This window comes from Sardina pilchardus, chromosome 9 (genome assembly GCF_963854185.1).
Source record: "Sardina pilchardus chromosome 9, fSarPil1.1, whole genome shotgun sequence".
NCBI lineage: Eukaryota > Metazoa > Chordata > Actinopteri > Clupeiformes > Clupeidae > Sardina > Sardina pilchardus.
Window position 1 is genome coordinate 3,689,863 of NC_085002.1, and position 22,962 is coordinate 3,712,824.

The 22,962-nt window shown below is 45.9% G+C and overlaps 2 protein-coding genes across 2 annotated transcripts in view; both read right to left on the minus strand.

Annotated features, from left to right (window-relative positions):
- dip2bb (disco-interacting protein 2 homolog Bb) overlaps positions 1–16,306 on the minus strand; it is a 40,537-nt gene extending 24,231 nt beyond the window's left edge. Inside the window, exons 1-16 of the mRNA XM_062544904.1 lie at positions 16,101–16,306; positions 11,276–11,347; positions 10,623–10,751; positions 9,610–9,741; positions 8,661–8,891; positions 7,238–7,345; positions 5,391–5,510; positions 4,606–4,803; positions 3,911–4,002; positions 3,365–3,475; positions 2,970–3,093; positions 2,469–2,578; positions 1,321–1,423; positions 974–1,038; positions 682–775; positions 298–417 (exon numbers count right to left, since the gene is read on the minus strand). Of these exons, the coding sequence (XP_062400888.1) occupies positions 298–417; positions 682–775; positions 974–1,038; positions 1,321–1,423; positions 2,469–2,578; positions 2,970–3,093; positions 3,365–3,475; positions 3,911–4,002; positions 4,606–4,803; positions 5,391–5,510; positions 7,238–7,345; positions 8,661–8,891; positions 9,610–9,741; positions 10,623–10,751; positions 11,276–11,347; positions 16,101–16,185 (1,894 nt within the window). The 5' untranslated portion in view covers positions 16,186–16,306. The remainder of the gene's footprint in view (positions 1–297; positions 418–681; positions 776–973; positions 1,039–1,320; positions 1,424–2,468; positions 2,579–2,969; positions 3,094–3,364; positions 3,476–3,910; positions 4,003–4,605; positions 4,804–5,390; positions 5,511–7,237; positions 7,346–8,660; positions 8,892–9,609; positions 9,742–10,622; positions 10,752–11,275; positions 11,348–16,100) is intronic.
- A 1,426-nt stretch (positions 16,307–17,732) lies between these two features.
- pfdn5 (prefoldin 5) lies at positions 17,733–22,461 on the minus strand. Its single transcript, XM_062545383.1, has 6 exons — positions 22,335–22,461; positions 21,751–21,853; positions 21,101–21,132; positions 20,903–20,977; positions 18,496–18,601; positions 17,733–18,225 (listed from the first exon to the last, which is right to left on the minus strand). The coding sequence occupies exons 1-6, from the start codon at positions 22,401–22,403 to the stop codon at positions 18,149–18,151; spliced, it is 462 nt and encodes a 153-aa protein (XP_062401367.1). The 5' UTR covers positions 22,404–22,461; the 3' UTR covers positions 17,733–18,148.
- Positions 22,462–22,962: the final 501 nt, after the last annotated feature.

Below are 22,962 nucleotides of genomic sequence, written 5' to 3' on the forward strand. Positions count from 1 at the left end.
CACATAATCTGGTTAGCAAAACTCACAAGTATCTGACATGTCCTACTACAGTTATTCGTGTGTGATGATGATACCCAGTAATGCTAAGTATTGGTGGCACTTACATGGACTAGCTGTAATAATAACAGGCAAGCATGCACAATCCAAATTCTGAAAACTGGGTGCTGGACGAACTGGGCATAAAATAAGTGAACAAAAAGTCCACTACACCGTGAGCTCTGAGTAGAAATGTACATGTGTGTGTGTGTGTGTGTGTGTGTGTGTGTGTGTGTGTGTGTGTGTGTGAGTAGTACTTACATGGATTAGCACCATCGGCCACGATGAGCATGCGTAGAGAAGCCAGGCTGACCTCCCTCTGCTCTCGGTGGGACATCATCGCCCAGTGGAGGTCACGACACTTCACCACGGCAACACGTGCTGCGCACACGTACACACACACACACACACACACACACACACACACACCACACACACACGCACAGACACACACACACACACACACACACACAGTGATTGAAAGAGGGTGAGAAAGTGCATTTGCTCACATTGAAACACTGATCACATCACAGACAAGCATGTGTACATGTAGTAGTATCACTGTGCCTTTAAATATATATACAGTATGTATATAAGTGTGTGTGTGTGTGTGTGTGTGTGTGTGTGAGAGAGAGAGATAATTACCTTTATGAATATGGACTCTCTGGACCCAAGACAGTGGGCAGGCCTTCATCACTGAGTATGGAACACTGATGGTGTGGATGCGGTTCATTACACTCTGAAACACACACACACACACACACACACACACACACACACACACACACACACACACACACACACACACACACACACAATTATATGACAAATAGCTCTGTATTCACATTTCACATATCACATATCGTAAATGTAACTAAACCAGTGCATGCTCTACACATTAGCACACAGACACATGGGCAGAAAGTAAAATACTCACCGTGAGAACGCCATGCCATAATCCCATGTCTTTCTTAAAGTCTAAGACACTGACCAGGATTTCCCCTTTAACACACACACACACACATACACACACAAACACACACACAGAGAGAGGGAGAGGGAGAGAGAGAGAGAGAGAAAGAGAGAGAGAGAGAGGGAGGGCGAGAGAGAGAGGGAGGGAGAGGGAGAGAGAGAGAGGGAGGGAGAGAGAGAGAGGGAGAGAGAGAGAGAGAGAGAGAGAGAGAGAGAGAGAACTGTTATTATAGCTGATGGTGATTAGAGGTCATAATGTCACAAAGTTGATGGTGCCCATGTGCAGCGTCGCCATGCCAACCCGACTCTTACCCTCGCAGTAGTTGCACGCCTGCGTGAGCGCCTGGCAGTGCGTCAGCATGGCAACCTTGGAGACGGCCACGCCCATCACCGTGCCCTCCTTACTGACCCTGTACTGTAGACGGGCACACACACGGACCCCAGTTACACACACACACACACACACACACAAGGACCCCAGTTAGACACACACACACACACACGCAAGGACGCCAGTTAGACAGACACACACACACACACACACACACACAAGGACCCCAGTTAGACACACACACACACACACACACGCAAGGACCCCAGTTAGACACACACACACACACACACACACACACACAAGGACCCCAGTTAGACACACACACACACACACACACACGCAAGGACCCCAGTTAGACACACACACACACACACACACACACACAAGGACCCCAGTTAGACACACACACACACACACACGCAAGGATGCCAGTTAGACAGACACACACACACACACATACACCGTCATTTCACAACTATTAGTTGCGGCTTATACTGTACATTGAATTTGCTGAGACAAGGACGCCAGTTAAACAATCAGATACACACACACACACCGTCATTTCACAACTATTAGCCGCGTCTTACACATTGAATTGGCTGAATTTCTTCAGCTGTGAGGCTGATACCCGGGGGCAGTTTATATGGTATGGTTTTGTTTCTTTTATCTTACATAAAACACTGTCCTGCGGCTTATACACAATGCGGCTAATACACAGGAAATTATTTTACAGATAGATAAGTATACCAATAACTTGATAAAGGTGTAAAGTTCTTGACAAATTTATAATATAAGCAAATTAGTTAAAGGCCTAAACAAAGTTTATGCTTTTAAATAGTAAGCAACAGCATATAAGCATTAAATGCTAAATTCAATTACATAATGATATTAAATTAGCCTGGGTGTTCCCATCCTGCCTTGCGCTCGATATGATTCACGCTGCTAATGCAGCATGGGAACTACCGCCCCATTTTTGCCTCAGATAGGGGACCAATCACAGAACAGGGGGGAAAGCAAGACGATGATGAGCTATGCACAGACGCATTTGATAGACATCCGTGGCGCCCAATAAACGGATCTGGGCATTATAATACCACTGAAATAAGAAATAAAGCTGGTTCAGCACCTCTATGTAGGAGGGGTCAGTGTTGGCGGTGGGGATGTGAGGTTGCCAGTCCTTGGAGGGTTTGGTCAGATACTTGGGGTCAGTCACTACCCACTTCAGTGGAGGCCAGCCTGTCAATCACACAGCACAGCACAAGCATCAGTGAGAAGTCTCAGAGAGGAGGGGGAGAGAGAGAGGAGAGAGGGAAGGAGAGAGAGAGAAATCAAGAGAGAGATGGAGAGGTGGATGGAGGAGGAAAGAGGGGGGGATGCAGGAAGAGAGAGAGATCAAGAGAGGGGGAGAGGGAGGGAGAGAGAGAGGGAGAGAGAGAAGGAAGGAGAGAGGGATGCAGGAGGAGAGAGAAATCAAGAGAGGGAGAGAGAGAGAGACAATGAAAGCAAGAGGAAAAAATGAAAGGGGGAGAGAGCTAAAAGAGAGAGAAGAAGGGGGGACATGAAGAGAGAGGGTGAGAGGTGAGGGAGGTCGTGACAGTGACAGTGACAGTGACAGCCTGAGACTGACCTTTGAACTGCAGGATCTCCCCTGTGGGGGTCTTGGGCAGACCCTTCAGGCACACCTCACTAGTGAGGGCCAGACTCACGCCACAGTTACCCAGCAGGAAGCCGACCTGACTGCTGCCAGCATCCTGCACACACACACACACACACACACACGCACACACACACACACACACATACACACACGCACACACGCACGCACGCACACGCACAACACACACAACACACAACACACACGCACACACGCACGCAGCCACGCATGCACAACACACAACACACAACACACACACACAGATAATCAGATTTCTAATACTGATGACATTTGGAAAAAAACACGAATAAATGTACATTTAGCTACTGTATGTAGCTGTGTAGCAGTGCATTGTGGGTAGTGTGTACCTTGCGAGAGAGAGGCACTTCTATGGGCACAGGAATGAGCTCAGCCAGCAGACACCCGTAAAACGCCACCCAGAACATGCCCGGGTCACTGTTGGGGTACACCAGGGCCACCTTTCACACACACACACACACACACACACACACACACACACACACACACACACACACACACACACACACACAAACACACACACACACACACACGTCATTATGAATTACCTCTGTTACTCTGTACCATTTTAAAGACATACTGGTTCAGCATTTACATCACTACTACTTCTCTTCATAATGTCTATTCATCTGAAGTTACTCATTACGCAACCACAACTGTACTGTACATGCCGTTTGCTTTTGTACCTTAACATACTTTACAACTACATGTGTTTGTGTACAGTATGTTATGTATGTTTGACTGTGTTGTTCAGTTGATCTACTCATGAATGAGTCATAATGCATAGTCTGTGTGTGTGTGTGTGTGTGTGTGTGTGTGTGTGTGTGTGTGTGTGTGTGTGTGTGTGTGTGTGTGTGTGTGTGTGTATTTGTTACCCGGTCTTTAGGTTTGAGCAACTGTTCATTTTTGGCTCCCAGTTTGTGGAGGAGGGTGTACGCCAGCTTCAAACTGCGACTCCACAGTTTCCCTGGCAACAACATAGTAGCACAGTTGGTCAGTTTCATAAAGTCTCCCAGAACAACGTCACACTACTGTACTTCTGTGCTCTGGGTGAACAGGAACAGGAACTCCTCAAGAGCTCCATGCTCCATAGAAATAGAACTCATATATGAACACAATTCTATTCTATTCTGCACACAACATGTATGGAAATTCATAAAGAAACAACATTTATGAACATTTCAAAACTGTTGATACATTTACCATTGTCCAAAAACAACAGTAACCACAGACTGTCATACAATTGAGAAAGAAGTAAATGTTTAAATACCTTTAATTTAATGTGTAAGTTAATTCAATGTGAATCATAAACAGAAGCAATATGTTTTTTGTTAAGGTAATCTGAGATGCTAGCTGTAGCTGTAGCTGTCTCTACAGAATCTGAAGTGAAAAGACGGTTGTGGGTAAAGTCTACAGTGCTACTGTAGCATAACGATTGGCAGTGTGACTTTTGGTTTGAAGAACTATTTGACATACTCTAGATCTGCGTAGGCTATGTGACAAAATATATATGTCAATATATGTATTATGTGACAGAAAAACACATTTGCTAGTGTCCAGTGGGGCTTACCGTAGGTGAGCGTATAGAGGGGTTTGCCAGTGATGTCAAGAGCAGTGAGGGCGGGACTCTTGCTCTGAGTGGCGCCCCAGCGGGCCAATGCGGCTTGTAGGGACGGTGGCCAGTTGCTGACCACACCCAGCGGCTCGCCCTTCACCGGGATCGTCTGCCTCCCCTCTGGACGAGGGATGCTCGGGTCAGGCTGAGGAACTACAGAGGGCACAACGCAAAATGTCTTCAGCTATGAGGTTAATACACGTGGCAGTTAATATGGCACTAATATGGTTTTGTTTCTTCAGCTATGAGGCTAATACACGTGGCAGTTAATATGGCACTAATATGGTTTTGTTTCTTCAGCTATGAGGTTAATACACGGGGGGCAGTTCATATGGCATTAATATGGTTTTGTTTCTTTTAACTTGTATTTAAAGCACTGTCCATACACAATGCGGCTAAATACACAGGAAATGACTGTAATACATTGGGTGCCTCTCATTTGGTGTTGTATACACCCTCCCTTCCTTCCTTCCTCGATGGGCACAATGCAAACACAGCTCCAGCCTGACTACAGAATAGGCCGAGATCGAAGGTTAATTAGGCTATTTTCCAGGCTTTTTAAAATAATATTTTTAGCATTTCACTACTGTATCAATACATTACCTGAACACATGGATTACAATACATAACCGCATGTTATGGTACCAACCAAAAGTATAGTTTTATTGAGTCAACTCTAGTTTTATGAGTCAGCTGGGAATGATGAGTGAGAGGGAATGATATGGATTTGCCACACGTACCTTCGACAATCTCCTCCTGGTCGTCCATGAAGTACTCGCTGAGTGGAGGTCTCTTGGGCCGCTTCAGCGTGTTCAGCAGCTGCTGGATCTTAGTGGAGACCCTGCTGGAGACTGGGACACCTACACACACACACACACACACACACACACACACACACACACACACACAAGCAAGCAAGCAAGCAAGCAAACAGCACATAGAAAAACGTATAAAAGGACACAGCTTATGGATGATGGCAGTGCAGTGTGTTCTAACTCTACCTGCCGTTCCTGTGAGTGTGTATATGTGTGTGTGGGGGGATGTGTGTGTGGATGCATGCGTGGGTGTGTGGGAAAGTGGGTCTGTGTTTTGATGTTAGTGACCTACTCTTGAATATCTGATTGTGTTAGTTCTGTTGTCACAAAGTCAAAGGGTAGTCTACAGCTAGGAGGGGAAAATCAGGGCTTGGACAGAGTAGAGTTGAACTAGAATCTCTAGCACAAACACACACACACACACACACACACACACACACACACACACACACACACACACACACACACACAAACACACACACACACACACACACACACACATACACACACACACACACACACACACACACACGCACACACATACATACACATATGCACAATTACTCACACTTACCCACACACATAAACACAAACACACACACACACACACACACACACACACACACACACACACACGCACACACATACATACACATATGCACAATTACTCACACTTACCCACACACATAAACACGAACACACACACACACACACACACACACATCCATACATACTCACAGAGCGAGAGTGAAGAGGGGGAAGAGAAGTTTTCTCAGGTTTGCGTACTAGCGCACTATTAAGGGGCTATGAATGGACTATTAAGGGACTATTAAGGGGCTACTCATGGCTATGATTACTATACCTTTTCCAAACCTTCTGACTGAATGTACGCACAACATGGATGGGCAAGAGAGTGTGTGAGAGAGAAATAGAGTTAGAAATAGAGGCAGATAGAGAGAGAGAGAGAGAGAGAGAGAGAGAGAGAGAGTGGATCGATAGAGACATAGGAAGCAGAGGTAGAATAGGCAGAGAGCAGAGAGAGTTATAAAGGCAGATAGATACAGAGAGACAGAGAGACAAAGGAACATGGCTTAGTTAGTGAGGAAACAAACTTAGAATAAGAATATGTGTGAAAACTCAAAACAACACAAAAGCCTGCATGAAAACACAAAATCAAGATGTCAAAAGTGCACACATCAAATGAAAACCATTCAGTCTATGATATAGAAAGCGCCTGATGTCTGTGTCTGAGGAGAAAAGCTTACACATGGTGATTTACAGTACCATTTAAAACACTGAGGAGCATTTTCTGGTGTGCGGACGTCTTGTTCTCTTTCCTAACTTATGCTTGTCTGTACCCAGCACCCAGTTTTTAGCGCTTTTTGGCTGTACGTGCAGTTCTCTTTTGCATGAGGAGAAAAGCTTCTCAGTGACTCTTTGGTAAACATGGCTTAGATAGTGAGTAAACAAACTTAGAATATGTGTGAAAACTCAACACAACATAAAAGCCTACATGAAGTCACAAAATCAAGATTCAAAAGTGCACACAACACATCAAATGAAAATCATTCAGTCTATCATACAGAAAGCGTATGAAAACCATTCGGTCTATCATACAGAAAGCGCCTGAAAAAGCGTCTGATCTGAGCGTCTGTGTCTGAGGAGAGCAGTTTCTCGGTGACTCTTTGGGAAACGAGTGTGGTGCTCGGACTGTGGGGCGACCCGGACCGACCCGTTCCCCCCCCCCCCCCCCCACCCCCCTCCCCTCTTACCGTCGGCCGTCTCCATGATGGTGCCGCGGCCCTGGACGTGGGTCATGCCCCGGATGGTGTTGCTGGGTCGGTCCACTCGGGACATGCGCTGACCGACGGCCCCCAGGTCTAGCAGCACAGGGGGACACACAACATAACGCAACTCATTACAAACACACACACACTTATTGGCAGTGTGTGTGTGTGTGTGAGAGAAGAGAGATATTTACAGTTATTTATGACACACTAATCTGTAATTGAGAAGCATCCTAAAAAGGGTAATGTGGTACTAGTAGTATAGTTTTGTTTCTTTTAACTTGCATAAAACACTGTCCTGCGGCTTATACACAATGTGGCTAACACACAGGAAATGATTGTAATACATACACACACTAGTGACCAATAGTGCTAACCATAGATATATACGTACAGTATATGTCTATAGTGCTAACTCTATAAGACAGAGGTGACCATTGACTGACCTATGCGCTAATACACAGGAAATGACTGTAATACACACACACACTAGTGACCAATAGTGCTAACCATAGATATACTACATACGTATATAGTATATGTCTATGGTGCTAACTCTATAAAACAGAAGTGACCGTTGACTGACCTATGCGCACGTGGCCTGTAACACACACACCACTAGTGACCAATAGTGCTAACCATAGATATACTATATTCGTATATACAGTATATGTCTATGGTGCTAATTCTATAAAACAGAAGTGACCGTTGACTGACCTATGCGCTAACACACAGGAAATGACTGTAATACACACACACACTAGTGTGGACTGACCTATGCGCTAACACACAGGAAATGACTGTAATACACACACACACACACTAGTGTGGACTGACCTATGCGTTAACACACAGGAAATGACTGTAATACACACACACACTAGTGTGGACTGACCTATGCGCTAACACACAGGAAATGACTGTAATACACACACACACACACTAGTGTGGACTGACCTATGCGTTAACACACAGGAAATGACTGTAATACACAAACACACACTAGTGTGGACTGACCTATGCGCTAACACACAGGAAATGACTGTAATACACACACACTAGTGTGGACTGACCTATGCGCTAACACACAGGAAATGACTGTAATACACACACACACAATAGTGTGGACTGACCTATGCGCTAACACACAGGAAATGACTGTAACACACACACACACACTAGTGTGGACTGACCTATGCGCTAACACACAGGAAATGACTGTAACACACACACACACTAGTGTGGACTGACCTATGCGCTAACACACAGGAAATGACTGTAACACACACACACACTAGTGTGGACTGACCTATGCGCACGTGGCCCATGGTCTCGGTGAGGGCCACGGGGTGGGAGTGTGAGTGCGGCGGCGGCGGCGGCAGGGGCGGCTGGGCGTGTGTGTGTGCGCTGGGCCCTGCCATGTGCGAGTGCGAGGAGTGCGAGTGTATGTGCGTCTGCAGCTGCGCCTGGCTGGACTGCGTCTGCGTCTGGCTGGACGGGTCGGACGAGAGGGTGGACGAGGCCGAGGAGGACGAGGTAGACGAGGAGCCCTGGGCAGCGCCGTCCGGAGCCGAGTCCGGAGACAGGATGTCGCCGCTGTCCTCGTCATCGTCATCTTCCTCCGACGAGGACGACGAATCTGCAGCAGAGACAAGGAAACAGTGCACATGAGAGAAGGAAACAGTGCGCATGAGAGAAGGAGAATGTGTGTGTGTGTAGTGTGTTACCTGCCGAGGTCTGTGCTTTAGCAAGAGACTATACATATCTACATGTGATTGTGTGTGTGTGTGTGTAGTGTAATGTCGTGTAGCGTGTTACCTGGCGGGGTTTGTGCTTTAGCAGGAGACTATAAATACCTACGTGTGATTGTGTGATTGTGTGATTGTGTGATTGTGTGTGTGCGTATGTGTGTGTGCGGTGTAGTGTAGTGTAGTGTAGTGTGTTACCTGGTGGGGTTTGTGCCTTAGCAGGAGACTATACATACCTACAGTACGTGTGATTGTGTGATTGTGTGTGTGTGTGTGTGTGTGTGTGTGTGTTACCTGGCGGGGTCTGTGCTTTAGCAGGAGACTGCACGTGTGTGTGTGTGTGTGTGTGTGTGTATGTGTGTGTGTTACCTGGCGGGGTCTGTGGTTTAGCAGGAGACTGCACATACAGTTCGTGTGTGGTGTGTGTGTGTGTGTGTGTGTGTGTGTTACCTGGCGGGGGTGTGTGTGTGTGTGTGTGTGTGTGTGTTACCTGGCGGGGTCTGTGCTTTAGCAGGAGACTGCACATACAGTACGTGTGTGGTGTGTGTGTGTGTGTGTGTGTGTGTGTGTTACCTGGCGGGTGTGTGTGTGTGTGTGTGTGTGTGTTACCTGGCGGGGTCTGTGCTTTAGCAGGGGACGGCACGTATGTGGAGCGGCGTTTGGTGGGCATGGGCGGAGCCAGCTTCTCCTCCCCGTCCACCTGATTGGCCAGCGCCGCCTGCACCGCCTCCGTGTGGATGTCTACGCACAGCGCCAAAGATGGAGGACACATGAGACAGACAAGAGAGGATATTATGAATTCTAAAACGGATAGTTCCGGTCCTTGATTATGATTGGCTGAATCGCGTTCGATGCCGTTGTATATAGCACGATAAACACACACCTTGACCGCATTTCGTTCTATAGTAATGCGCTAGCACAAAACTAGCAGTGGCTGCGTCTTGTTGTTGCTTGGCAACCATTCATATGGAGGGAATATATTTCTTAGCGGAAGAATGATTATCTATGAATACATCGTTACTTTTTCGTTGCTGTGCCTTTGTTTCATGAAATCTTGCTAGATCGACGTGGTAACCGTTTTAGAAAAGCAATAAGCCACTCGAGTCCGTGCGTTATACTGTATAATCGAACTCCGCTTCGCGTCGTGCCTAACAACGCTCCTTAGCTGTTCGATTATACAGTATAACGCACGGCCTCTCGGGGCTTATTGCTTAACTAGAAAAGCACTCTGAGAGCGTTATCTCAGGTAAATGACCACAGCTGGATTTCCACAGGTGTGACTGGACAGGTGTGTTACCTGATCTGATCTGTAGCATAATCTATATCTGCATTTCCACAGGTGTGACTGGACAGCAGTGTTACCTGATCTGACCCGTAGCATAATCTATATCTGCATTTGCACAGGTGTGACTGGACAGCAGTGTTACCTGATCTGACCCGTAGCATAATCTATATCTGCATTTCCACAGGTGTGACTGGACAGCAGTGTTACCTGATATGATCTGTAGCATAATCTATATCTGCATTTCCACAGGTGTGACTGGACAGCAGTGTTACCTGATCTGATCTGTAGCATAATCTATATCTGCATTTTCACAGGTGTGACTGGACAGGTGTGTTACCTGATCTGTAGCGGTCATCTCTGGTGCCTCCTCCGTGCCGTGGGTGCGTGGTGCGGCGATGGCGGGTGGACGAGCCGGAGGAGGAGGGAGTGGAGGCAGTGGTCCGTCCTGGACTCTTCACAGGCACAACTGGCACACACAAAACCACACTGTTAGAAGTGCAAATAAGGTACCCTTTACTGCCCTTTCCCTAACCCTAGCAAGCACTGAGGCGTTGGTAAGGAGTTTACAGTAGGTCCAAGAGTAGTAAGCTAACCCAGAAGACATTCCAAACAAAGACGCAAAAAGGGGTTTGAACAGTTTCATGAAGCTTCATAACATGGCTTTGCTTTAGGTGAGCATGTGAGTACCGTATATACTGTAGGAAATGTGCCTTTAAACTCACATCCACGCGGACAATGTGTTTAAATAAGCTCATTTTTTATCCACGTGCTTAACTAAACAAAACCATGTCATGAGCTGCTGTTTGAGTAAGGAGTGTCCTACCGACTGTGTCTCCTCCAGTCCTCATACCAGGTGATGATGAGCTGTACCTGGAGACTGAGCAGGACTCTTACCTGGAGACTGAGCAGGAGTCTTACCTGGAGACTGAGCAGGAGTCTTACCTGGAGACTGAGCAGGACTCTTACCTGGAGACTGAGCAGGAGTCTTACCTGGAGACTGCACGAGGAAGGGAGCGAGGAGTTTTGCCCGTTTCTTCTCATAGCCCTTCTGAGTGATGTCACCTAAAAAGAAAATACAGCGATTTTTATTCACCACAAAGAAATGGTCTCCATTGTCTTCGTCATCATCATCATCATCATCATCATCATCACCTAAACTTGTCACCATGGTTATTAGTCCCAAAAGGGACCTCCAAACCCCCCATCACCATCCTCCTCAGCAACCCTCATCATCAACATCGTCACTTCCTCCTGCTCTTCGTCATGATCATCATTTCAATAGAAGCTACAAAAGCAACACGTCATGTCATGTGTCCCTGGAACAGCAGAAATAGCGTGGCATTTGTGGTGCACAGAAGCATGCCATCTCACACACACCCACGGGCACAGGCGCGGGCACGGGCGCGGGCGCGCTGGCAACCCAGCGGAGCAGAAAGCACTCTCCTACGCCAGGCAGGGACACACAGCTGTGCGGGCAGGGCCCGGGCACGGCGGCTCTGGGCACGCAGGTCCAGAACGGTCGTTTGGTCGTTCTGGACGATGCCGTCTGTTCAAATTCAACATAAGGCTCATCGTCATCACCACATCATAGACTACGGCTAATTTTGTAATGACTAGGAAGAGGATGCCTTGCTACTGGGTATAGATGCACACTATTTACCAAATATTCTATTACTAAACACTTTTCAACAGCATAGGACAATAGAGAGATTTCTAGTCTCTTGCTCAAAGGCTCTTTTGCCTTAGACTTGATGTCAAATGCCAAGAGAATGACATGTTTAAGTAAGGATTTACATTCCCCACACGGATTCCAACAAAACAGATGACACTGGTGTTTGTGTGAGAGTCAGAGGGTGAGAGAGAGAACGAGAGAGAGAGAGAGAGAGAGAGAGAGAGAGAGAGAGAGAGAGAGAGAGAGAGTGGGAGAACGAGAGAGAGAGAGCAGTACGGATCTCGCTGTGCATTCTGGGTAAACGAGCATTATGCTGTATGACCTAGATTAAGCAGACAAGGGGCGTAATCTCTCCATCCCTCCCTCTCCCTCGTTCATCCCTCTCCTCTGTTTTACTTTCTCCTCCACATTTTCTCCCTTTCTCTCTCTCCATCACTTCACTCATCCTCCCCTCTATCCTTTCTTCCTCATGTCTGCCTTTCTGCTGCTGTTCTCGGTGTTGGATCACAACCCTTCAGGGACAGCAGTGGGATAAGTCACACACAGCACACTCCCTGGCCTCACAAGTTCAAGCATGCACACACGCACACACGCACGCACACACACACACACACACACATACACACACACACATATGTGGAGTCTCCTGCTAAGGCACAGACCCCGCCAGGTAACACACACACACACACACACACACACACACACACACACACACACAAACACACACACACACACACACACACGTCACCTGTTTGTTTGTGCAGCCATGCTGCCTTTGAGACAGACCTATAGAGTGGGCCAAGCACTTTCTTTCATCTCAACTCATCTCCATCATGCCTGGCCTCACACTCAGCCCCACCAGAGGAAGTGATGTAACAGAGTCCACTCATCTCCATCCTGCCTGGCCTCACACTCAGCCCCACCAGAGGAAGTGATGTAACAGAGTCCACTCATCTCCATCATGCCTGGCCTCACACTCAGCCCCACCAGAGGAAGTGATGTAACAGAGTCCACTCATCTCCATCATGCCTGGCCTCACACTCAGCCCCACCAGAGGAAGTGATGTAACAGAGTCCACTCATCTCCATCCTGCCTGGCCTCACACTCAGCCCCACCAGAGGAAGTGATGTAACAGAGTCCACTCATCTCCATCCTGCCTGGCCTCACACTCAGCCCCACCAGAGGAAGTGATGTAACAGAGTCACAGCACAGGCAGCATGTATTTACTGGCTACAGAAGAAAAGGCCAAGTCTCTACATTACTACTTTCTTTACAGACTAGACTAGACTGAATGAACACATCTAGTCATAAAGATCATGCATGTGATGTGTAGATTTCACATATACATTCTGAAATGGCTTTATCATTACATAGAGGTAAAAAGATAAACAGTTGAAATGATGTCACAGCAAATGTTTTTTTCCAAGAATAGCACATTCTTGCCATCTTAACACACTTTGAGCAGACATGCATAACAGCATGTTTGTCAATGTAATCTACTTCCTGCATCCCTGAGACTGCAGTGTGGGCCTGTACTCCAGAGGTCTCCGGTCCCTATCTGCATCAGCTGGTGGACGCACACTTCCTCCTCTGTGTCTAGCTGTGTTGGCTGGGTACGCCAATGAACACACTGAGCAGAATTGGCTCATGTGTCAGACTGGAGCGCTCACTCTGCTCTCAGAGCGATGCCAAGTCACTCCAGACCACTTCATACCCTTCAGAGTGTTCTTGAGAAACACACGGAGCCCAAACCGCCCGTGTCGACCTGTCAGTGATGAGCTGAAGGTGTGTTTACACTGGCTGTGACCCAGGCCAGGGTTTCAGTGGCTACCATTAGACGTGTACATTTAGCACAACAGTGTGTGTGTGTGTGTGTGTGTGTGTGTGTGTGTGTGTGTGTGTGTGTGTGTGTATAACTGAGGGGATTAGCCTGTACGCATGCATATCGCCGCCTCGTGTGACATTAATATTACATACGCACATGAAATGATAATGCTACACAAACAACATTAAGCTTTACTCCACAAGAAGGGTCCATTTCCTGTACAAACAATGGCAGTAAAACATGCCATGTGAGAAAACTATCATAAAACGCATACACACTATAGCCTCCATTTCACACCCCTAGTTGTTCCACCATAACAGCACGCAGCCAATGCATTTGTAGGGAGTTATTGCAGAGGAGCACAGAGAAGATGTACACTGTGAAGTCGATAAGACCGCACTATAAAAAGAAAAGGTGTCCGTGTAGCCTGCACAGTGCGAAGCACACAGTTCTGCTCTGCCAGCAGTAAGTGCAACACCTTATGGGCATCAGCAGCATCTGTCGCTAGCTCACCTCCGAGGGCAGACAGGGCTAGCAGGGCTAGTGGGGTTTACGTAAGGCACAGCCCGGCTCCTGCTCCTGCTAGCCTAGCCATAACACGGCCATAGCACAGCCATAGCACAGCCATACCACAGCCATAACACGGCCATAGTACCATATTATTACAGAGACACTAATCATCATACCGATGACTGTGAGGGTGAGCATGGGTGGCACAGAGGGTAGTGTAGCAGGGGGAGCGTACCTATGTCCCCCGGGTCCTATGTTCCCCAGGTCCTATGTTCCCCGGGTCCTATGTTCCCCGGGTCCTATGTTCCCTGGGTCCTACAGTTCCCCGGGTCCTATGTTCCCCAGGTCCTATGTTCCCCACTTTGTATGGGACTGGGGAACATAAGACCCTTTTTTTCTTACATTTTATAAAGGGTCCTATGTTCCCCGCTTTTCCAAAAAAAGGGTCCTATGTTCCCCGGTATGTATTACGACTGGGGAACATAGGACCCTTTTTGGGAAAACCGGGGAACATAGGACCCGGGGAACATAGGGATGACCCCGTGGAGCAGGCTACTCTGCAACACTTCACAGTCGCCCACACAGATGAGGGGGCCTGTAATAGACTACCTAATAAACTGAGTTGCTCTGCATGCATTATACAGCATATCTCTAACTCACTACATGTACACCTGTCTCCCCTGATCTGATCTCACACACATACACACAGAGAGGGGGAGTGAGAGAGAGAGATAGATAGAGAGAGAGAGAGAGAGAGAGAGAGAGAGAGAGAGAGAGAATGAGTGAGTGTGTTATGTGGTAGGCTAGTCATATTGAGATTCTTCCATTCTGTTTGCTACTAAGCTTGCTCTTGGGGAAGTTAATCCTCGATTTGAATGTCATCCTTATAGTTTTCAAGCGGTACAACACTAGTAGTCTAATTCTAATGACTGCTTTAAGAGCGTGTGGCCTTTTGTCCACGTTCAGACGCTGGTCTGGTTACTACAGAAGCGCATTGCTAGCCGCGCAAAGGAAGCGCAGTATCTGCCTCCGCGTCCGCGTCGCATCTGCCATCCAACAAGCTTAGAATAAGCTATAGAATTAAAGCGCTTTGCCCTGTGCGCGGCACTTGCCGGAAGAAGATATGTTTCGCGAAGGCCACTGAATTCCAAATACCACTACGATTCGCTGTAATGCGTGCATTGCCAATCAGGATTGGATAATGTAGGCTACTGAAGGTATAGCCTGACGCTAAATCAGGAATATAGGAAAATGCATCAGACAATTATGTGCCATTGTTCGCTGCCATAATATTTAATTATGTAGCATACGAGCTTGCATCTTAGGGAACTTGATAGAATCACTGGGCCTAGAAACGAGAGTCGTGTCTGCAAACGAATAGCAAAGATGTCAGGCTACATTCACATTCATATGCAGTAGTAGCCTACATTCCATCTGAAATAAACGGGTCTTCAAATGACTTAAATCCTACAATCAATAGAGGGATGACATAATGTCGTAATAGCATAATAAAACATTGACTGTGTTAACAGCAGGCTGTATTAAATCAAACCATGCCCTCGTGAAGACATGGTGAAACCAGGTCACTGTGCCTCACGGTGATCAGCAAGCACGCGAAGATGAAACAACAACATTCAGACAGCTCTCCTTCATCCCACACACCGATTTAAATAGCGAATATTATCAATATGAGAATGGCGTGTGCGTCTAAATCCCAAACCAAACATATATCACCAACGCGCTATGCACATCTCTTCTTCTCTCTCATCTGAGCGCACATATGGTCGCGTAGGCTATCCATCCCTTACCCTCTGATAGCTCGAGGTCTAGCTCCGCCAGATGTTCCCGGATCTCTTTGGGCAAGGCAGAAAGATCCACTCCGCGTTCTGCCATCACGTCCGAACACCGCCTGCCTGCGAGAGAGGAGGATGGACGGGGGGAGCAATCCTCGGAGGAGACGGGAGATGCCAAATAAAAGCCCGTGCAGTGATGCTGAGTTCGTGAGTCAGTCAGATCTCCGCCATAGTGACCGATCCTACTGTATTTATTTGTCACGTGACCGGGATGGAGGAGAGCATTTAGTCGGTGGGCTTCACAGTCTAATCTTCAGCGAGTCTGGTCCTGTGATGAGTCTGTATCTCACTTCTATTGGGCAACTGCTATTGGCTGCACCGCGTCCGGTCCGGTGTCAGTCAAGTTAGTTCACCTCAAGAAATTCAACAGCATCAACAACATCAAATGGCGGACTGGGCTACAAAACATAGACTCTCCGTGTATCTACTCAGTGATGAATGAATGGCCTTTGCAAAACTGTGTCAAAACAAAAGTAAACATACGTGTACACAGACACACACAGTTAGCCTACTTGTGGGACCCATCTCATATTTGCAAGCACCCCAAAGTCAAGAAATGACAAATAGGGTTGTGACAGAAAGACGGATGGAGAGGGAGCCTGTCATCTTAAATGAATGGCAAATCCAGGCAGCAAGCAGTGTAACACTGAAACGGTAACAATACTACACTACCACAAACGTCCACTAGGTGGCAGTCTAGGTCGGTTTAACCTTTTCAGGTCGTTGAGAGTGATTTACAATGGAGATGATTATGACGAACAAGTACCCCTGTGGGCATCTCCTACCTTTGACTTACCCAGCACAGAGACATACAGCCTCTATGGTACCTTGAAAGAAAAACAACTTAACTGTGGGATGTTAGTTGAGAACATAGGTTCTTCAACCAGAGAATGATTCTTGCACTTCAATTGTCCATGGCACAAAGGTGTAGAGTGCATGGGATGTGCACCACATAAGTGGTTTTAAACCAAAGTCAAGAAAATGACGCTTTTAATAATTACACCATCTTTAGAACCAATCCTTTGCTATTTTTGAGCAAACTGTTGAGGGTTTAGACAGATAGGTCATTGCCTTCATGAAAAAAACGAACAGACAAACAGAAAACAATCATCCTACACATTCCAAGAACTTTTTTTTTTTTATCAATAGATCCATTGTTTGTCCTCACAGTCATACACCTCAGTGTCCAGCAGACGCTTCCTGTAAAGTCCGAACATGACATTTACTATACACCGTTCCTTCATCATTAAACACGCATAGTGGTGTCTCGTAAGGACCCTGTTCATGTTCCACAGCACTTTAGACATCGAGTCTAATCGGTCCCCATAACATAGCTCTGAACATAGCCTCGCTGTGCTAGCCACTGCCCTGCTAGATAGCACTGCAAGTAAAAAAATACATTAAAAAGTAAATATGTAAATAAATAAATAGTAAAATATCTACCTGCAGTTCTCTCTGACCTCAACTCAAAAGAGCCCGATGTTGGAAACAGGCAGAATTCCCCTTTAACTACTAGCCCTACTACCTCACAAAAGACCCTGACATGTTACACAAATACATAAAAAAATAAAATAAACTCAATCTCACTTTAAGACACTTGAAGCACTTTTATTGATTCATTTGTGAATGTATGCAAATATTAATTTAGTGATCACATAACACACTGAGACAGTCTTCAGGACTAAACGAGTCTCTTACTTACAAACACAGACTATGCTGACGGACAGGTATGCAGTCCGAGGTCACCTGTGCCTCTACACTGGGGTTCCAGAGGTCACATGTGTCTAGGTTAGAGAGTCTGAGACTGCTTTGTGTGTGTGTGTGTGTGTGTGTGTGTGTGTGTGTGTGTGTGTGTACACATGTCCTAAGACAACACTATTGTGTGTCCACTCAACATCCCTGACAGTTAAGTCATTCAGATCTATTCTACTGCTGAGCACTTTTTTGGCAAGAAAACCTGTCTGTGAGAGTGTATGGTGTATCTTCTTCTATACGCTTGTTTCCTAGGCCTTTGTCGTCGATGACGGTGTCTGTTGGCTGTGTAACTGCTGTAGTTTCATGCTCATGACTTCAACCACCGCTGTTAAGAAAAACAAAGACACACACATACAATATCCACATTATTATTATTATATTGTATTATACACTACAACAATACTTAAATAATTGGTACATCCAAACTCTTATCTAAATCCATTATAACATACACACACACACACAATCAGCCTCAACAATGTTAATATAGTTCATTATAAGTTAATTGGCAATTATATGTGTGTGTGTGTGTGTGTGTAATCACCTTGCTTCATGGTGTGTGTGTGTGTGTGTGTGTGTGTGTGTGTATAATCACCTTGCTTCATGCTGTGTTTTTCTTGCAGTGCTGGCTGAATTTTCTCTATCTGTTTGGTGAGAAAGTCGATTTTTCGTTTGAAGAAGTTCTTGGTGTCGTCTACATTCTGCGGGCACACACAAAGACACACACACACACACATACGTTATTTCTACCCATCAAATGAGGCTGCACAGTGCACACGTCTCTAGCAGTCCACTGGTTGGGTGCATAACTCGTCCGGCGGAGGCCTGTCATAGCACGCAGCCGAGGCTACAGTGTTGCCGCCACTACACAATGCAGGTCTCCATGCCGACGCCACTTCCTCAGGGAGTCTGGGAGTTGCTAGTGACGGCAGCCACCTCAGACAAATGATATTTCTGTGCTACATACACACTTAGGACTGAGGTGGTGTTGCTGCACTCACACTCACAAGTGTGTGCGCTCACACTTAATGATTCAGCTGTACACGCACACTTAATGATGTTTTATAAACAAAGATCAGAAGGAGCCTTTACGGATGACTGACAGCAATTAACTCACCCACCTCCCACTGCAAAGGTATTTAAGCCGACCTCCTTTTCCTTATGCCAAACGCCTCAGCGTTCACGAAGTTACACGTTACACTCAAGCATAAGAATCATAGCAATGGACGAACGAGTGAGATGATTCAGCTGTAGATGCTCCTGTAGGTGCCCACACTGCCAGAGACACAGTGCCCACACGGCCAGAGACACAGTGCCCACACTGACTGGGTCTCAATCGGTCTCTGTGCACGAAAGGCTCCAATACGCTGGTTTGTTTTCCGGTGGAGCGTTAACTTAACTGTGTCGTAACGGCATCTTCTGTTATATTCTGCTGCTAACATCTTCACTCGGACACTGAATATCTTGTTTGCTCACTAATAACAATCTTAACTGATGCATAAAGCCTTTTTTATCGTAATGTACTGGTTCACTAGGTGCAGCTCCCAACCAGGTCTGTGTCGGCACTAATTGCATTAGCTATAGTAGCAGGTTAAAACCCACCTGGCTCCAACGGAAAACAAACCAGCGTATTAGAGCCTTTCACGCAGAGAGCCAATAAGAAGCTAAAAAGCAACATCCACCATCTACTTCAATCCAATCTCCCATTTCATGTCTGCTGGACCTGCACAATCACACTAGGTGTGTCCCCTATTTGGGATCAACGTCTCTATGTATGACGGGGCGTTTTAAGGGAACTTGAGTGTGTTTGAGCCCTCGTTACGGTTTGTTTGCGCCGGTCGAAACGCAACAACCACACTCGGTGCGCACCAAATAAATCGGTCTGAGACCTCCAAAAAGAGGTGGTCTTGGTCTGAGACCTCCAAAAAGAGGTGGTCTTGGGTCTGAGACCTCCAAAAAGAGGTGGTCTTGGTCTGAGACCTCCAAAAAGAGGTGGTCTTGGTCTGAGACCTCCAAAAAGAGGTGGTCTTGGTCCGCACCATCTTGTGAACTCAGGTGCGGCATACATTTCATTCATTCTGTTTTGCTCAAAAAACAAACCTATTGCTTGTTTATCGCAGTTATGAAGCGACAGCTTTGAGCTAACGCATGTATATTCCAATCGGATTGGCCAGTGTTATTCCAACCAGGGTCATAATATGAATATTTGTATTCCAAATGTGACATGAATCTGATTTAATGTACCCATGTAAACCCACCTAATGTGCAGCCTTGTCAGCCCCCCCCCACATAACCGTATACTTAAGCAATAAGTCCCAAGAGGCCGTTCTATATGGTGAATGTAGCACAGCTGAGGGGTGTTGGGCAAGAAGCGAGCAAGGAGGTAATGTTAATACTGTTGGCTTTTAGGCACCTGCAAGCAAAGGCTGTGACTGAGGCAGCTCACCCTACTAATTAGTAGAGGTAGCCATATGCTTATGGCTGTATAGTGTATATATATAGTGCACCTGTGGCTTTTCACAGGAAGTTCTCTTGACAATATAAAAGTGTATACTTCATCGGGTAGCCATACTGCCTTGAAGGAATATTTTTCTCGTTCTGGTGAAATTGCACGTTCCCAGCACCTGGTGAAAGCTGAAACTACCAATTCAATACCAAACCAAAACTATTTGTTTTTTTATGAGGGAGTTTTAAAAGGGAAAGTCAATTTAAGCACAGCGTCGGAACAAATTAAGGGGCCAGCTAGCACTTGCCAAATGGTTTAAGAGAATTTAAAAGGGTCTCGACATATTATGCAACACACTGAAGGGTTGCAGGGAAAGTTGAAATAAATGTGACTAGCCTACGCAGCAGCATATACAAGAGATTCTCCCTGGTGTTTTGTGGACAGGAGATAAAGGTGGAGCTTGTAGTTCACAGTGTATGTTCTAAAGGGCCATTCACACCAACAGCGATAACTATGCGTGTGTGTGCATGCATTGGTGTAAATATTAAAATCTTACCTTTTCTACGTAATACCCAGTTCCCACATCTACCAATACATTCTCCACATCATTCAGCGTTCCAGGCACATACATCTGAATACAGTTGTGTCAAGGAGGTCTCAGAATAAAGTTAACATCCATTTATAGAGGAGGAACAGAACTAATAACGTTCATCACCCCATGGCTCATGGCCGCCACCACATAAGAAAAGGATACAGAGCTTGTGAGAGGAACAAGTAGTTCTTTTCCTGTGAAAAACAGAAAATGTAGGATTAGACAGATGTGCACACATGCCATCACATTCAGGTACTCTCAAGCTGCTTTGGGCAAATGTCTTATAGATTAGCTTATAAAATAAACGACAAGAGGGGATAAAATGGACTTTCCAAACAGTCTAAATGTTAAAAAGCAAGCTTATCTCAGAAGGATCAAGCACCAGAAGGTAGTAAAACTAGGCTAAGGGCCTGATTATTTTCGTACTTCTATTGAACGTGTGGGTGAATTAAGACCCGGATGTTCGCTGTAATGATTAGAGAGTCACAACTGTTTGATATGTCTAATATGGAGGCAAAGCTGAGAATAGCTGTGTCGACCATGCAGTGGTGTACTCATTAAGTTGTAAACAGGTTGTCTGATGTAAAGCCAGCCTCGTTTAAGACTAAATTATGCCTTAACCCACAACCAATCCTTAACAAGTTGATCCTAGGGTGAACCTCGGGCATGAAATGCCAAACTAACATCTGGTCTCCCAGAACCCAAAACAGACTGCAACTAACAGCTAATTATAGCGGCGTTTATACTTCGGAGTAATTATGTCTGATGTGGACACTTTTAGCGATGATGTCGATGCACTACATTTTACTCACCTTCGTTTGACTTGTTGAGTACATTCAGACTCTCCTTAGCCTCAACATACTTCGTTTGTACAACTTTAAGCTGTCCGATAGAGGATGTCAGGAACTCTGTCTCCTGCAATAGGACGTTATTTAACACGCATTATAGTTGTATACAGTTAAAATAAGGCCTGCACAACAAAACTGGATAGTAGTTGATACAAACAAGCGAATAAATGACGTTAGCGCACTGCGTTTCATGTTTGGGGCGTGGATGTCTAAATATGGGCGAACTGTGCATCTCCATGTGGACGACCACCAACTGAATGGGAACGGACATCAGACATAATATCCATTAACTTTGGTCCTCCGTTGCAAAAAACCGTCTCTAGGCTTTACGGTCGACACAAATATTTGCACTCATTAAGAAATAAATGGTAACGTTGGTTATTTATCTCATGAAGCACCTTACAACCACTCATAGCGAGTGCGCTAATTGCTAACTAGCTAGGATAGCCTGGCAACAAACATTTCTCTTGGATGATAGAGACGCTCTGAAAATACAAATATACACCACAACGGTTTTGTAGTAAGGGAAGAGGTTTTAAAGAGCATACCTGCTCTAGCTGATTTTTCAGCTGTTCGAGCTGGGGGAGAGGTAATTCTGTGAGATTCACAGCCGTCATGATACAATGAGGCGAACACCGGGCTTGTTGTTGTACTTCCGGGAAACACGTCAAGTTGCTGCTTCTTTTCAAATTAAAAGTGGAAGACCACAGATTGGCTATTTTTACAGATCTGTATTTTTTTGTTTGTGGATTTGGCTTCATTTTAGTAGAAGTATTTTTTAATACTTAGTGAGCTATGTCCTTTTTATACTTGATAGACTTCCGGAGTGCTGCTTTAACATGTCTGAAGAAAAGGTCTTAGGCATAACTTTTATAGGCTACTTTCTTTGGTGATGTGGCATCAATGACAGAGGACCCGTGGAACACAAAATTAATTCTCACACATGCAATTACCCATTGAAAAAAGGGTTGCTATTACAATCCACTTTTACTTTCTCATTTACCTGAATTATGGCCTACTCCCTGGTCAGGTATGTAACCTTTAGTTAAGGTTACATACCTCTCATGCTTACCTGGCTGTCATGAATGTGTATCGTTGAGGGGGTCTTAAACTAATGAAATAGGCCTATACCAACATAGCATAGCCTAAGGAAAGTGATAAATCACTCTGCACATT

Coding starts and splice junctions, on each gene's coding strand:
- pfdn5 (XM_062545383.1), bottom strand. CDS start 22,403: ATGACGGCTGTGAATCTCACAGAATTACCTCTCCCCCAGCTCGAACAG. Junction 21,854..22,334: donor TGAAAAATCAGCTAGAGCAG/GTATGCTCTTTA, acceptor GTCCTATTGCAG/GAGACAGAGTTCCTGACATC. Junction 18,602..20,902: donor CTGGGTATTACGTAGAAAAG/GTAAGATTTTAA, acceptor GTGTGCCCGCAG/AATGTAGACGACACCAAGAA.